Here is a 17,529-nt window from a genome sequence, read left to right on the forward strand (position 1 = left end):
GTCGTGATTCCCAAGGCATTTGATTGTGGTTTTCCTATATTGGCCCAAACATAACATTGAATCATGGTTTCAAACAATATCAATGATTTGGCAGTTAAAGTCTCACTTAATTGTGTCTAAAACATGAATGCTAAATCAGGATGTTTCTAAAAAAGTCTTGCTAATTTCCTTCAAATGTGTTATCTTGGATACAATTTTCTTCAATAATTAAAAAGAAGCAAATATCTAGCAAAACTTATGAAGTTTCAGGAGTAATATAAAGTAGTAGATGAGATCCAATATTTTCTACACATATTTACTTCCTCTAAGGAAATTATTCACTCTGAACCTAACAACTTTAAGCTGATTTTAACCAATATATATAGACATAAAAGTTGGAGCTGAGTTCGAAAGTGAATCCACAAACTCAAGAAATTCACTAGCTGAAACAAAAAGAAGAAGAACTTTAATGATAAAAAAACCCATAAAGAAAAGAGCTAAGAAAAATCAAGAACTAGCCTGTAAATTTCAGATGGGTTCTCCTTATCTTCTCTCATGTAGACGCAGAAAAGGAGAGCGAATGATCAACGAGCTTCAGAGCGAGTCAGTAATTCACTCCAGATGGGAAACCAAAGCACAAATGCCGTCTTGACTCACAATAGAAACAAAATAGTGAAGTAGGTAATTACCATAAATATCATAAACAAGTAGGATTGCAAGCTTGGAATGACGATGGCCATTACCGTAAGCCTTGTGGCCTCCAATTTTGTGTACTAACCCAACTCCATAGCTGGAGTTAACTACTGGAGGGTTCTCCAAGCAATGGCGGCTTAAGGTGCCGTCCTCAGAATAGAAACCGAGAGGAAGAGAAAGAAGGATGGATGTGCATCGATTTCTTCTTTGAGAGATGGATGTACATAAATTGGAGAGAAGTGGGAGAGAAATGGGGGACTTTTTGTAGAAATTGGAGAGAAACGAAGAGAAAAGGGAGAGAAAGAGGGAGGCTTGGGAGTTGGGAATATGAGGGAAAGGGGAGAGAGGGGAGTTAGTCTGGACGGTATTTTTTTTTAATAAATACTCATTTGGTCTGTCTACAGTACTAGTCCAAATATGACCGGTGGGAGGAGATCACTGTAGCTCAAAGTCATAATATTATGCATTCGGCTAATCCAATGCAGACATTTTTAAGATAACTTATGCAAATATTTGCAAACACTGGCATTTGAATAATCTAATACCAGTGCTCTTAGTAGGCAAACTATTAGTATATGCTTGCCAGGTAAAATTTTTTACTTTATTAAGAAGAGACAAATTTCATAACTTTTTCCACAAACCCATATGATAGTGAGAGTGAGAAGTCCCTATAGCATCACTTCTATATACCATCTCCATAGCAAAATGATAGTCATATTTAATAGAATACATACCTGATTTATTTACTTACCACACAAGCTGATCAATTGCCCAGTAATGTAAAGGAATGTGTAAAATTTGGTTTGCCATATAAGATGAAAAGATATTACAAAACAACTCTTTCTTTCCATGATCTAGAACAAGAATTGATTAATATTTCAACTGTGGCATCCAAAGATAATTTGTGAAAAGAGTGCGCACTATAAGGCTCCAAGTTTGCTGGTACCCATATATCTTCCCATATTTTAATGTTTTTCCCAGTACCTACATGCCATGTATAGTCTAGGATAAGGATTTTTTTTTTTTTTTTTTTTTTTTTTTGCTGCAAAAATACTTCCTCCACACATAAGAATGATTATTACCAAGTTGGGACTGTAAAAAAATTGTTTTGGAAAAATACTTGGTTTTAAAAACCTTGCACAACAGGGAACATCTCTAAGTTACGAAACCCCATTCCACCAATCATCTTTGACTCACACATAGTTTCCAACTAACTTAGTGAATACGATGCTCCTCTCCACGTTGTCCCCACCAAAATCTGGCAAACATATTTTTCAAATCCTTATAAAAAGTCTTTGGTAACTTAAAACAACTCATAGAGTAAGTAGGTAAAGCTTGTGCCACAATGTTAATTAAAATTTCCTGGCTAGCTTGTGAGAGAAATTTCTTTTTCCACTATTGTAGCTTATTCCAACCTTTGGCTTTTATATCTTGAAAAGTCAACAAGATCGACCAACAAAAGATGGTAGTCCCAAATACCTTGTATGGTGTTGGATAGTCTGAACATTCCAAAGTGCCTTAATAGCTGTCACATTTTCCTCCCACACATTTTTACTTAATGATAACTCTGTATTTTTCCAAATTTACTTGCTGACCTGATGCACTTGCATATAAATTAATTAATGCTTTCGGTGCAGAATTTTCAACCATATTTGCTCTACAAAACAGCAAACAGTCGTTAGCAAAAAACAAATGAGTTAACATCGGAGCACTATTACATACTTTTACATCCCTTATCAACCTTCTCTTCTCAACTTCTTGAATAAGAGAGGATAGACGTTCAGCATATAAAACAAACAAGTATGACGATAACAGAACACCTTGCCTTAAATCCCAAGAAGGCAAAATAGATGATGTAAGCATACCATTAAGGAGTATATGATAAGACACTAAAGATAAACATGAAGTAATCAAAGAGATTCACTTATTATCAAAACCAAACCGAAGTATCACCATTTCTAGAAACTTCCATTCTATCTTATCATAAGTTTTACTCATGTCAAATTTAATAGATATAACACAATTTTCCCCCTCCTTTTTCTGATAGAATGGACAACTTCATATGCTAATAAGACATTATCTATAATAACTTAGCTTTTTTTTCCGCTCATTTTCTCTCTCGCCTCCGTAAGCAAATCGGTGCCTTCAAGAGTTTGCTACGTTTGCTGGGGGAGGAGGGTTGAAGCTTTGGCTTCACCCACCTCCCTCCCTCGCTAGCCTTAGTCTTTGTTTAGATTTTTCTTTCCTTGGCTTTTATGTTAGCTTTTCACCAGTGGCATCGAAACTAGGCGATCTGCTGCTTTCCGGCGAGCAAAGTTTGACACACGCCCCTCCATCAACCTCCCCAGGCGCCGATCTTCAAGACGGCAAAAGAAATATGCCCATTCGAGTGGCGCGTAAACCTCACGCGCGATCTTATACTGTGCGCAAGTTTCACGTGCCGCTATGCCTGCGGAAGCTTTCTACCGTCACGTGCGGCATCGTCGGGATCAGTGGAGTCGAATCTTCTTGTTCCGTCCTTTCAACCCTCTCTAGGTGTGATGCGTGTACTGCATGCGCTGCCACAACCAGTGGTCGCCCCTCGCCGGCGATTCGTCTCAATTTTTGATTATTACACTATGTTCCCGCTTTCTCTAACCGAAGATTAAGTGAAAGTGGATGTGACGGTTCCTTCAAGCTAGTCCAGACCAACACGTTGCAACACACCTCTTTGTACTGTGGCTTCTAGCTGCAGGTTAATAGTCTATTCATTAGACAATTCAAAAACCGTATTTAAGTGGTCTCCCCTTGTGGGAATTGGGTGTGAGTCAATTTTTTGGCTCCGATCACCCCCTTTGTTTTCTTACTTTTGTGTTTAATATGTGTTGGCTTTGGGAAGACTGTAGGGGACTCCCACCTCATTGAACTTGTGTCTTGTATCCGTTAACTTATCTATAAATACTTACTTGCTGAGGAAAAAAAAAAATTATCCATAATAAGTCTTTCTAGTACAAAAGCACTTTGCATAAGGAATATAACTTGAGACAAAATAAGCTTTAGCCTATTAGCAATCATCTTTGTCATTATTTTATACATCACATTACACAAACTAATAGGTCTGAAGTCTTGTATTTTTTCAGAGTTTTGCTTCTTTAGGATAAGCACAATGTAAGTAATATTAACATTAGTTGGAATAAGCCCTTGATTCGAATTAGACAGCACTTTTTCACTAACAAGTACTAACAGTGTGCCAATAATTTTGATAAAAAATATCACCTTTTGCCATTTGGCTACCCATAACAATTTTGTATCGTTGGATTAACCATATCACTTATTATAATAATAAAAAATTATATAATAGAATTATTCTTTAATAGTTCAGGTCTAAGCCCTGGCCATGCTCGCGGAGAAGCTCAGCCAGCCTGAAACCCCGCCGTTTTGGTATGTAATTCCCTCTTCTTTTTCCCTCTTTTCCTCTCCTCCCTCTTTTCACTCTCTGTCCCTCTTTCCGCTACGCACCTCTCTGCATTACTGCTCTCACACCTTTATCCTTCACTCTCTCTTTCTTGCCCTCACTCTTCAGTCGGGTTCTGTTGCCCTTCCTGTTGTGCCGTCGCCTTCCAGCTCTGTCGCCGCCATTCTCCGTGCCGTCCGACCCTGAGGCCAGACCGGCAAGCCTTCCTCTCGCACTCTAACTGAGATCCGCTCTCCTCTGTTTTCCCACTCATCGCTTCGTTTTGCCGTAGCACATCCCTCGGCTTCTCCCCCTCATCTTGAATGATGGGTACAATTGTCGTTGAGTCATAATGATCGTGAATGATGGGTCCAATTATCAATACACTCAAGGATATATATTCCCCTAGATTAAGATTAAGGTGGACTATAATTTACAATAATTTATTAATATTATTAATCACATGGAATCGTTGATTGAATTGGAACAGCGGATGGAGTAGTAGTTTACTCACCTTGCTTTGTCTTTTGAGCGCGGCTTCCTTGCTCGTGAGGTTACGTCTTCGATTGGTACTTTCTACATCACTTTTAAGGAAATCTGATACTAAAATAGTTGTATATATGTTGAATCAAATTGCTCTGCAGATAGTCATTCTCTTTGCAAGTTCATCCGTGACTATCAAAACCCAATTTGCAGTTCTTCTTTCTTTGGAGGTTCGTGAATGTTTCTGATTCCGATTTGTCTTGGTCTTTGTTTCATATTGTTCAGAAATCTCTTTCAGTTGTTTGATACGTTTATATATCCTTTTGCATTTTTAGCGGTTGTCACGTATTTTGCGGGTAAATGAGATAGTTGACCTTTCTTTTTCGTTTTATAGTGGACATTTTGTTAGCACCCTCAAGGTGTTTGATAGACATTGCTGGTGAATTTTAGCGTATAGTTGGGACTGCTTTGGTTGACTTGCTGTGTTTGGAAGAGATTTGAGTTTGCTGTGAATTGAAGAAGCTCTGTGAGGTTTATTTGTGATGGGGGGCAAAAGTTCGAAGGGCTTGGGTCGGAGAGGAGTGGCGTCATATGGATCTGGTGGTTCTTCAACATGGAATCCGTATGGGTATACACAACTGTCATACCCTCAGCAAAACCCCTATTACATGCGTCGGCATCCCAGTGCTCCACCGCCCTCTACATCTTTTAATTATGGCTCAGATGTACACCAGCCACAGAGAACATTGGATAGAAGATACTTGAATATTGCAGATAACTACCGGTCCTTGGACGAGGTTAGGCTGTTTACAGTGTGTTTGTGACTTCGTATGTTTTAAGACATTTCTTTTGTCTTTTATTGTATTATTGCTCAAAGGGTCTTGGGGAGCAATACAATTAGAAATTTTCAACTGTGTTGAATTAGAAAGTGTGGGTTTGATGTTTGGATTGTTGAATTAGAAATTTTCAACTATGGATGTTACATGCAGTAGACACCTATGTTGGAAAATCTAATGAGGGGAATGGGGATGATGAGAATGTATTTCTTTTTTTGGTGAAAATAATCAAAAGCCTTGACTTTTATATCTTTGAGGGTTGTATCACCTCCTAATTTGGCATCCATCTGAGATTTAGGACTTGCTTGGGTAATAAGATGAGATGAGATGAGAATTCTGTGAATGGTAGTGAAATAATTTGAGTTAAGATATTTTATTGGGTTTGGGGAAAGGAGAGAGAAAAATTTGAATAAAGATATTATAAAGTTAAAAAACTGTTTGAATATAATTTTTTAATATAATTTTTGTTTTGAAATTTGAAAATGTTGTATTGTTTTTTGTAGTTTGTTTGGAAATTTGAGAAATATGTAATGATTAATTAATGATTAGATAAAAAGTTGAAGATTTGAAATTGAAAAGTGTTTTGTGTTTGAGTGATGTTTGTGAAGGAAATTATGAGAAATTTTGAGATGAGATGAGATGGTCTCAACTCATCTCACTTCCCAAACATGGCCTTAGTAAAATCTATTCAAGTTCACAATTTTCTCTCTCAAAGATTGTTGATATTAATCAGAACCTTCTGCCTTGATTTATATTGTATTTCTGATATGACTTTATATATTAAGAAATTTGTAGTTGGCCATCTCTCTCTGTCTATGAGAAGTGCCTGAACTATTATGGAATTATAACAATGGTAAACCTCTCTGGCTGCACAAAAGTTCTTTGCTACTGCTTTTGGAATTACAGAGTTGTTGAAGCAGCGTGTCCCTTATAGAGTTTTGAACTGATATCGAATTTGCAAGTGGGTTTTGAAGAATGGGTTTGAAATCTATACATATTTTTTATGTCAACTACTGAAAATTTTGACTCCAGTAGTACTCCACCAATAAGTTACTTGAGGGGTTCCTGCAAAGCCTCTTTTCCTGTAAATGTTGTGAAAAATAATTTTAGCACTACTTGCATTTGATATTCTATTTAGAGTTGCAAGATTTGTTTTATTATTATTTTTACTGTTATTATCCCTATTATTTTTGTTGTTATTATTTCTAGAGTTCCCATAACTGTGTCCTTCAGATCTTCCAAAAAGGATGTATTGACCATAGTTTACTGCTGCTCTTGCGCATGCTGGCCTATAATCTTTTAATCTAATTGTTGGTATTGATTTCACAAAGAGTTCAGTCTCATATTGATATCTACTTGGGATGGAGTATGCTTAGCTTTCTTCATAAATTAGGTGCTAGGTCATTCAACCGACGGAGCTTACCGCCTCAATTCCTTGAGGCTAATCACCACTGCGGCAAAACCAGGTAGTCTACGTCCTCCTTCTCTCCCAAATTCTGTGCATGCCCATGCATCGAGTTCCTCGTCAGGTCCTCCCAACCCACTGCTATGCACTCACTCTGATATGTCTCGCAGTCTTGGTGCACGCCGCCTCATATACCGAGCTCGAATCTCATACTTTGTTAAAGCTGGTCTCATTGACCAAGCCATCCAGGTGTTTGACGAAATGACCCAATCAGATTGCCGGATATTCAGCATTGACTACAACCGGTTTGTCGGCGTATTGGCCCGTGAATCGGGCTTTGAGTTGGCTGAGCACTACTACCACAAAATGATCTCCCTGGGCTTTTCCCTCAATCCATTTACATACTCAAGGTTCATTTCTCGATTGTGCAAAATCAAGAACTTTAGCCTCATTGAGCAGCTTCTAGAAGACATGGATAGGCTTGGTTATGTACCCGACATTTGGGCTCTTAATATATATTTGTATCTTTTGTGTCAAGAGAGTAGAATAGAATTGGCTTTGGAAGTCTTTCGTAGAATGATCGAGAAAGGAAGAGAGGGTGATGTTGTAACATACACTATACTAATTCATGGATTGTGTAAAGCAAGGAAGTTTGATGCTGCAGCTGAAATGTGGCGTGATATGATAAACAAGGGTTTAAGTCCAGATAATAATGCATGTACAGCACTTGTTATTGGGTTATGTGATGGTGGTAAGGTTAATTTAGCATATGAGCTCACGATTGGTGTGATGAAGGGTCGGGTCAACTTTAGTAATTTGATTTATAATGCATTGATTAATGGGTTTTGTAGAGCAGGTAGGATTGATAAGGCACAAGCGATCAAATCATTCATGAGGACGAATGGTTGCGAGCCAGATTTGGTTACATACAATGTGCTATTGAACTATTGTTGTGATGGGCTTATGTTGGAGGAAGCGGAGAAGTTGATGAGGAAGATGGAGAGGGCTGGGATGAAACTGGATGTGTACAGTTACAACCAATTTATAAAGGGCCTTTGCAAGGCAGACCTGCCAGATAAGGCTTATTTGTTCATGGTGAATAAGATGGAGGCCAAAGGATTGTGTGATGTTGTGTCTTATAATACCATCATTAGAGCTTTTTGCAAGGCATTTCGTACTAGAAGGGCCTACAAGCTTTTTGAGGAAATGGGGCGGAAAGGGATCGCGCCAGATGTGGTGACATTCACGATTCTTGTTAAAGGTTTTCTTAGAGAAGGTAGTTCTGATATAGCAAAAAAACTTCTTGATCAGATGACAAGCATGGGTCTATTGCCTGATCGTATATTTTATACTACGATTGTTGATCACTTATGTAAGAATGGGAAGATTGAGACAGCTCATAGTGTTTTTTCTGACATGCTGGAGAAGGGAATTGCCCCTGATGTGGTTTCATACAATGCCCTCATAAATGGGCTTTGCAAGGTTTCTAGAGTTAGTGAAGCCATGCATCTCTATGAGGAAATGCAAATGAGTGGATCCTATCCCGATGAAGTAACTTTCAAGTTAATAATTGAGGGGCTTATACGAGAAAAGAAGCTTTCATTGGCTTGTAGGATATGGGATCAAATGATGGAGAAGGGCTTTACTCTTGATGGAGCTGTGTCAGAGACTCTAATCAATGCTATTCATTCAAGAGATGCCACATGGACATGATAAATGGTTCATATTCTATATTCTCATATTTCACTTATCTATTTTGTATTATGTTTGTGATACTAAGTTTGTATGATGCCTCAGAAGTTTCACTTAAAACAATATGCTAAAACTTGTGTGATGCCTTGGAAGTTTTATTTAAAATAATCTGCGAAGACTTGCTTTAGGTGCAGTATCTAGAGGCACTGGTAGCGGTTGTGTTCCATTTCTACGTGCAGTAAACACATTACATGCAATAAAAAGTTGTCAAGACATCCATTGGCATGCCTTTTACTTCTAAATATTTCGAAAGCTTTGCTCTGTCTTCTATGGGCAAAGTTCCTATCTTAATCGACGTCGTAGAAAAAAAGTTTTGAATTTTATTCCAGTGATTATCTGGTTCACTCGAACATAATATTTCGATACTGGTGTGCATTGGTGTATTGTTTCAGGATATTCAGTATATATAACAACTTACATGAAACAATAATTCAGTATGACATAAATATAATTAATTCATACTTTACTTTATGCAATCTCATTTTTCAAACTGATTATGTTTTACTTAGTAGAATCAGGTTCCAACCTCATAATAGCATTCATAAACTCTCTTGAAACTTCATTTTGTTTTGCAAAGGAAGGGCTGGAATATGAAAACAACCTGCTGCATGTAATGGATTGTGAATTTGCTTATACCGCCTAGCATCAATGATTCTTATTAATGGCATGCATGTACTAACTTGTTTTTAACTTACATGGGCCATCATGTATCGTGTCTATTCATTTTAGTAAGCAGTTTACTTTATGTTAAGTTGCAGTTGGGTTGAGTCTGTATGTAAGCTAAAAATGATCAGTAATGCAGTATAGATTTCCCTTAGCAAAATTTGCAGTGTGTATGTAGGTTCTTTGGCTCCTTGAATTGCCAAAAACCTTGAATTGCCAAAAAACAAGAGTTCTCAATTTTATTCTTTGAATTAAGTATAATAAATTGTTGGTTCCTTGCTTCACTATAATTTTATATTATTGTTGTTGTTGTAAAACAATCACATGGAAGCATTGATTGAATTTGAACAGTGGATAAAAGAAGAGTAGTTGACCAACCTTGCCTCTTGTTGCGTGCCGCTTCCTTGCTCGTGAGGTTACATTGCGGTGACATGGAATCGTTTAAAAAAAAAAAAAACTGAAGTGCCCCATCGCAAAAGTATCTCTATTCCATCGAAGATCTTTGGATTTCTTTTTGAGGGAAGCGTCTTATTTCTTTTCCGTCTCTTTTTAGTCGGAGGTGGTGAAGAAAATCTCTGGGTTTGAGCTCTAGGTGAAGAATTGTGGAGGGAGGGGGCCTCAGGTGCTCTCATCTTCAAGCCAGGTTCATGCCGAAGATGCACCCGTATGTGGCGGGAGGGGGCCTCAGGTTTAAACTCTTTACATCTTTATATGAACAAATTCTTTGCTGGTTTTATAAATTGCAATATTTTTGCCTTGCACATTATTGAGTTTAAGGAGGTGGTACGCTGGAGGAGAAGAGGAAAGGTGTCGGTGTCTGAGACAGAGGGAGGAAAGGAGCTGTTTGTAATTACGAGGACAAAAATAACAATTAACTATTTGCCAACATGGATGGTGTGCGGGGAAATCATATACTAAATAATATATATTTGTTGAATCAAATTACTCAGTAGAGAGTCATTCTCTTTGCAATTTTATCCATGAGGACAATTGAGGTTCTTGAATTTTCAGAATGGGTCTGGGCAATTCTTATATACTCAAACGTGTTTTGTAAAATGTTGTCATTTGAAGGGCATTCTTTGATCGGTCAGCTGTCTCTAGCAGCCTAATTCCAATTTTTCTTGGTCTTTGTTTTGTATTGTTAAAGAAATTTCTCAGTTGTTTGATACGTTTATATATCCTTTTGCATTTTTAGCGGTTGTCACGTCTTTTGCGGGTAAACGAGATAGATGACCTTTATTTATTTATTTACTAGTGGATATTTTGCAGGACCCCTCAAGGTGTTTGATATGTGTTGCTGGCAAATTTTAGTGTATAGTAGGGATGCCTGAGTAGTCCATGCATCACCATCGAACTAACATTCTTTGTGCTTTGGTTGCCTTGCTCTGTTTGGAAGAGATTTGAGTTTGCTGCAAATTGAAGGAGCTCTAGGAGTTTTATTGGTGATGGGGGGCAAAAGTTTGAAGGGCTCAGGTCGGAGAGGAGTTGCATTATATGGGTCTGGTGGTTCTTCCACATGGAACCAGTATGGGTTTAGAGAACCTTCGTACTCTCAGAAAAACCCTTATTACACCCCACAACATCATCATGCTCCACCGCCCTCTTCTTTTAAGTATGGGCTGCAACCATCTTTTAATTATGGCTCAGATGCACCCCAGCCGCAGAGAACATTGGATAGAAGATACTTGAAGATTGCAAATAAAAACTGGTCCTCAGATGAGGTTAGACCATTTACAGTGTGTTTGTGACTTCATATGTTTTAAGACATTTCTTTTGTCTTTTATTGTATTATTGCTCTAAGGGTCTTGGGGAGCAATACAATTATCTAAGCATTTGACATGATCTTAACATATAAAAGAAAAACAATGAGAAAAAGATAAAAGGAGAAGAGGAAAAAATTGTGGAAGTATGTATGTGTATTTTGTGCATGCTTGACTTCATTTTGTTGATCTTTAAGCATGTTTAAACACGTGCAAAGTTTTGGCTAAACTAGAGGCGACAAACAATAGACTTTTAAAGATGTAAGATGTATTGGAGGGACTATAATAAGGGAGCATTTTTAGTTGGAAGTTAAATGCTGGAGACACCTATGTTGGGAAATCCAATGAGGGGAACGGGGATGATGAGAAGTATTTCTTTTTTGGTGAAAAGAATCAAAAGCTTTGACTTTTATATCTTTGAGGGTTGTATCGCCTCCTATTTTGGCAAAAGTTTGAATGGCACGGGTCGGAGAGGAGTGGCATCATATGGGTATGGTGGTTCTTCAACATGGAATCAATATGGGTATACACAACCGTCGTGTTGGGTTTGTGGAGCCTGGTTTATTATTGTGTCAGCTCGATTTGATGACCCAACCCGATACGGGATGCGTTATGGTTTTTTGGCTGATTTTCAATTAGGCTTGGGCCATGTTCCCTTCGGGTTGGGCCCATATTTTTGGCACTATTTGAGACTTGGGAAGTGCCAGACAAAAAGTTTGCTTGATATTCGCTTGATAGGTCGCTTGAGAGAAGCTCAGACTGAGAGTTCGCTCGAGGTTCACTCAAGTGAACGCCAGACAGAGAGTTCACTCGAAGCTCGCTCGACACCACGCTTGAGCGAATAATGCAGAAAAGTGAAAATTAGGGCTTTTGCTGTGTAACCCTATAAATATATACTTAATGAACTGTATAGTTGCCTAAATAATGATTTTTCGCCCCAACGTTTATTTTGTCATTCCTCAGCATAATAAAATCTTCTGCAGCTCTATGGACGTAAGCATGTTGCCAAACCACGTTAATTTTGTGTTGTGAGATTGATTGTTTGTTTGACTTTTACTTTTCTCTCATCGTTTTCACAACACGTCGTACCCTCAGCAAAACCCTTATTACACGCCTCAGCATCCCCTTGCTCCACCACCCTGTACTTCTTTTAATTATGGCTCACAACCATCTTTTAATGGCTCGGAGGTACCCCAGCTGCAGAGAACATTAGATAGACGATACTCGAAGATAACTACCGGTCTTTGGATGAGGTTAGACTATTTACAGTGTGTTTGTGATTTGATATGATAAGTGCCTTAACTATCATGGAATGTTAACAATGGTAAAACTTTGGCTGCTCGATTTTCTTTGCTACAGCTTTTGGAGTTACAGAGTTGTTGAAGCAACGCATCTCTTTTAGAGTTTTGAATTGATATCAAGCTTGCAAGTGGGTTTTGACCAATGGGCTTTGAAATCTATCATTTATATCTAAATGTCAACTTCTGAAAGCTTCAACCTCCAGCATTCTACCAATAAGTTACCTAAGAGGCTCCTGTAAAGCCTCTTCTCCCTGGAATATTGTGACAATATAAATGCAAGTAGGTTGCCTTGGGGAAAAAAGGTCGGATTATGTCTCTTCAATAAGTTCCACTTCTAATTACGAGTAGCAAAATGTGGGATGATAGCCAAAATTTCTATCATCTTATGAACATGGCCAGCGTTATTATTTCCTTTCTTGACATCTTGTAATTCTTTCATTCCTTGTTTGTGTCTGTCTCAAGCACTCATTGTATCATTGATATTTTTCTATACCTACTCTGAAACTTCTCCGATTGACAAGTCCTTTATCAAATTTAAATGTTCATACTTTTGCTGAATAATGGAATAATTGATCACAGGTTACTGCTGCTCTTGCGCATGCTGGCCTATAATCTTCTAATTTAATTGTTGGTATTGATTTCACAAAGAGCAATGAGTGGACAGGTTCAGTCTCATCTTGATGTTTTCAATTGTATCTATTTGGGATGCAGTATGCTTAGCTTTTTTCATAAATTAGGTGCTAGGTCATTCAACCGATGAAGCTTACATCACATCGGAAATGGTCAAAATCCCTATCAACGAGCAATATTTGTCCTATTTGTGGTGAACTTGTACAGGTTTGCCCTATTTGTCTTACTAATCAAAAGGACATGGCCTTTGGTTGTGGGCATCAGGTAAATTACTCTGCATTTCTTTTCTGTTTTATTAGCACCTTTAGGTTAAAATAAAAAAATATTTCTATTACAGAGAAGGTTTTTTTTTTTTTTTTTTTTTTTTTCGTATTTTAAATAATTCTTAAATAATTCCTCTCTTTTATGTGGCAGACTTGTTGTGACTGGAGAAGATCTCGAAGTGTGCCCCATTTGCCGGCGTGCAATCGAGACTAGAATAAGGCTCTATTGATTGGCTTTGCTTCACATCTGTCAGATTATTACAGCTCATGTGTTTGGTTCAGTGGAAGCTGCACAATTTATCATGATTTATAGGCGGCAATTTTGCTTTAGGGGCACCAAAGGTTAGCTGTTGAAGAGCATTTATCAAGTATTACCTTTTTTTTCCCCCATTTAAATATGCAAATGGTTTTGGATGAGCTATGCCAGAGAATTGGAAGTTTTGGGATGAGCTACTTTTTTAACACATGAACATAAGTTTGGGATTGTACGGCAATAAGTGCTTTTCATGGTTGTTGCTACTTCTAACATCTCTGGCTTTTAGAGAGTAGTGATTCCATGTGTGGTCCAAACAGTCGGTGGGTTGCTCTGTTAAAGTGAAGATTTATGACAAAACTCCTGCATGGATAGTCAGAGATGTTGCGAAGTAAGTCTGCATAACACAACGTACGGATGCATGCCATCTTATTTTCTCACATCACATGCATCATGATCCGCCTTCAGTTAAGAGGAAAGATCCAGATACTGAAATAAAGGGGTTGTCATTTTTTTGTCAGCGTTATCAAGAGCATAAAAATGCAGTACACATTAATTCAAGACGTGGAAATACTTAAATCCAATAGTAGAAAATATTTATTTGGTATGTGGTGACAATATTATTATTGGTAATCTCAATCTGGCTCGGCCACCAAAACACTTGGTCCCCCCACACATTGCCTACCAGAGGGGTGCTGTAAGAGCGGTTTTGATGCAATCCGACTTGCGGTCTGTAAAGCTAGGAGGAAGTGTGGCTGCTTGATTTGTGTTAATTTTTGCTGTTTGGACTCGCTAAAGGAGAGATCTACTTCTTCGTTCTCTTGATCATTGGTTAGGAGAAGCAGTAACAATAGAAGATGGCAAAAGAAAGATGGTGTGAATCACCGAAAAAAAATGTATGACCATTAGTGGTTGTATCGGCACGTGGTCCTCACATGCCTGGGACGAATGAGGTTGGTTAGATCTGAGAGATTTGAGCTGTTGAGTCATTTGGTTTAGTGCTTGAAGGGAAAATAAGCATGGAGGTGCAGTGGCTCATGGATCTCACATGTAGATAAGGACGTGCATGAGCCTCATGCGTCGACAATTTTTACAATCTTCTTCCATCATCAAAATGATCGACACTTGAGGAGTCTTGTGAAGTGGTGCGTGTCGGTTGTTAGGTCGCCAAAAAGCAATGGAACAGACAATCCCTGTGCTACAGCCAGAAACCAATTAAAAAACCTCAGACATGCAATATAAAATGAAAAGGATCTTACTGCCTCAACGTAAAATGCAAATAAGCATTAAGGAGAAAGAACTGAGCTGAACAACTCAAAATTTAGTTGTTGCCTCTTTGTATGCTTTCATTGCATATATGAGACACTAATTCCAAGTAAACTTGAAAAGCATGCACAGACGGTGATCACATTCTCTCGTGTTTCTAGTTAACTGATACAGATTAATGATCCTCGTTTGACAAGTGCAAAAAATCTTGTTTTATTATACTGTGGAACATATTCTTGGTTCTGTTTTTTCGCTTTTTGCATGGATATGTGGATATATTTCTTTTCATTGCTTTTTGCATGTCATATATGAGTAAATGTATTGGAGACTACGTTCAAGACTTCTATATATGATCATTGCTTTAATCCACAGGAAATCAAGAAAGACAAATAGATCATAGGAAGATAACCACCAAAGAAAGGTACCTGCCCACCACAATAGTCGGTGTTCGCTAATGAGCGTTTCAAATGACAGAGAAACCAGAGTATTGATTCATCTTCGGCAGGTGTGTCAAGTGAGAGAGCGAAGCTTGTTTGGCATCAGGAATCTTGTCTGCACCGATCTGATCAATCCTCGCCATAGTCCCTTTAGATGAGGCACTTACTTCGGACTCAGCTAAGTCATTGCGGACTAGTCTTTCCCTTTGCACAATCCACCTTGATTAGTCTATGACGCCCTGTGAAAAATAATGGGTGATCAGAAAGAAGGAAACAAAAGCCATAGGATTGATGCCAAAGGGAAACAACAAACAATGAAGGGAGGAACGAACCTAATCAAGGAAGCTACAAATCTCATTGTACACCAACTGGTGGAATGAAGGTAAGTGCCTCATCTTCGAGGAAGGGAGACGTCACTAGCTGGATCATTATCCCGAGTTTCGCCGGAAACAGAGGAAGGTTGTCCTGCTTCCTGCTGGTCAACATGAGCCATCCAGTCCCTGTGGCCACTACATGCTTGGCAACTCTGATGGCAAACTCATCAACCTCAAGAGCAAAACCCCCTGCGCTATCTCAATGGTTTCGAGCACCCCTCAAAATTTACATGCCACGAACTTCCCTGCATCAGTTAGACGGCCTATCTGATATCAATAGGTGGATCCCAAGGCTTGCCCCGTGGTATCCTCTGAGGCCTCCACAGGCATCTGCAGACTGCACATGGCACTCCCATCCAAATTGAACATGGTCGTTAACCCTTTACATTAATTTAAGTCACCTACAATGTCGAGTTGCAATAGAATCCAAGAGAGCACATAGCATTCCTTCCAACCTAACAAGGTCAGCACCAAAGCCTACTTCACTAATCAAATTAGGAAGGTTCTCTGTATAGAGGAATAATCTCACATTGCTTGTGGACAATGTCTTAGGCATATTTATAAGGAATGAGTAATCTTCTCTTGGAGAACCGGTTTTATGAGATGAGTTAGGCCCATGAATTTCTTCACTCTGTGTTCCAAGACTACAACCCTTCCACATTTTTCAATGAAGCCTTCTCACAATTCAGTATCATACCCTCTCGATGCTCCTTCTTTGGTTCAGGCATTTTAAACTTCTCATCAAGCTTGACAATTCCATTGTCCACTTGGTTCTTAACAAGTGTCTTGACCGCCTGCTGCCATGCTCATCTCACGAACTCAGTTGAGAATTTAGTGAAGATCCCATTGGAACCTGTTAGGTAAAATTCTATAAACTCACAAGCTTTGTGAGCTTTAGAGGTATCTACCAAGAAAAGAAGAACTAATTCTCTGTCCTCTTTGTTATACACCACCATGTAACAACACCAAAAGTGAGGGCAATGGCATCACCCTTTTTGATTGAAAGTACCTTCTCTTCTGCTTCAGGAAGAACAATCCAAGCTACACCATTTCCTCCAGGAAAAAGCATAATGTTTGGGGGAAAACATTGTACTTGTAAATGATAATAGAAAATATTTATGTGGGCTCCCTGCCCTAAATGAGCAGTGCGGCGGTATGTATTATGAAACCAAGAAAGAAGGTGGTGGTTCCCTCCATTAGAGAGTAATGCATTTTGTTTCAATTTTTCTTTCCAATTTTACAAATACATTTTAATATTTTATCTTAGTCAGAATGTATCAAGACATTCTAGAATTATTGTAGCAGTTCTACTACATGGCGCATTCCAGAAAATCTTGATCCATCTTCGATAGTGGTGCTCAATACGCATTTGAGTCATTATATTTTTCTTCGGTTCAATTAATGTGATTTTGAGATCATGTCATTCATTCATGATATTCATCTATCACAAGAAACATGGTGTTCTCAGATACATCCTCGTTATTTAAAGATCTGCAAATAAACAGTTTATTTGCTCAGATATCTATCTTAAAGATCTTTAAAGATCCGTTTGGATAGTGAGATGAGTTGAAATGATTTGTGAATAGTAGTGAAATTATTAGTTGAAATTAATTGAGATGATACGCTCAAACGGGCCCTAAGTTTCCTCTAATGTACCAAAAGAACCTGAAAAATCTCCGAACCTAACTTAAATTTCACAAACAAGTTCAATTAATAATACTTCAAAAGAAAATTTTATAAAAATCCTTTCAAATTTTATTAAAAATACTTTAAACAAGTTTGAAAAAAAAAACGTTTTGAGTTTTATTCCAAAAAGTTTATAACCAACAAAAAATCCATCTATTAAGTAAATTAATTGTCACAGAAAAACAAAAGCTAATCATCAAAGGCTAAAACAATGGATCTAAAATAACAAAGGAACATGCAACCAACAGTACTTAATCAGAAAATAGAAATTTTCTTAAGCTTTACAAATGAGAACACATCTGAGCCGTCCAAAGC

The 17,529-nt window shown here is 38.1% G+C and overlaps 1 protein-coding gene and 1 pseudogene across 11 annotated transcripts; one reads left to right on the top strand and one right to left on the bottom strand.

Annotated features, from left to right (window-relative positions):
- The first annotated feature begins 4,136 nt into the window (after positions 1-4,136).
- Positions 4,137-14,440, top strand: LOC121255651 (pentatricopeptide repeat-containing protein At1g13040, mitochondrial). Of its 11 annotated transcripts, none has more exons than XR_005938824.1 (8): positions 4,137-4,674; positions 4,750-4,818; positions 4,983-5,385; positions 6,818-8,548; positions 10,514-10,965; positions 12,885-12,969; positions 13,043-13,199; positions 13,350-14,440. XR_005938824.1 is itself a non-coding variant. In XM_041156081.1 (3 exons), the coding sequence occupies exons 1-2, from the start codon at positions 5,131-5,133 to the stop codon at positions 8,540-8,542; spliced, it is 1,980 nt and encodes a 659-aa protein (XP_041012015.1). In that variant the 5' UTR covers positions 4,828-5,130; the 3' UTR covers positions 8,543-8,548; positions 9,596-9,681. The 11 variants fall into 11 exon arrangements, 1 of the variants encoding a protein (XP_041012015.1); XR_005938823.1 differs by having other exon boundaries at positions 4,137-4,658; XR_005938825.1 differs by lacking the exons at positions 4,137-4,674; positions 4,750-4,818 and adding an exon at positions 4,838-4,944 and having other exon boundaries at positions 5,039-5,385.
- A 1,480-nt stretch (positions 14,441-15,920) lies between these two features.
- LOC121255121 lies at positions 15,921-16,597 on the bottom strand (annotated as a pseudogene).
- Positions 16,598-17,529: the final 932 nt, after the last annotated feature.

Source organism: Juglans microcarpa x Juglans regia, chromosome 3D (assembly GCF_004785595.1).
Source record: "Juglans microcarpa x Juglans regia isolate MS1-56 chromosome 3D, Jm3101_v1.0, whole genome shotgun sequence".
In the NCBI taxonomy this organism is placed as follows: Eukaryota; Viridiplantae; Streptophyta; class Magnoliopsida; order Fagales; family Juglandaceae; genus Juglans; species Juglans microcarpa x Juglans regia.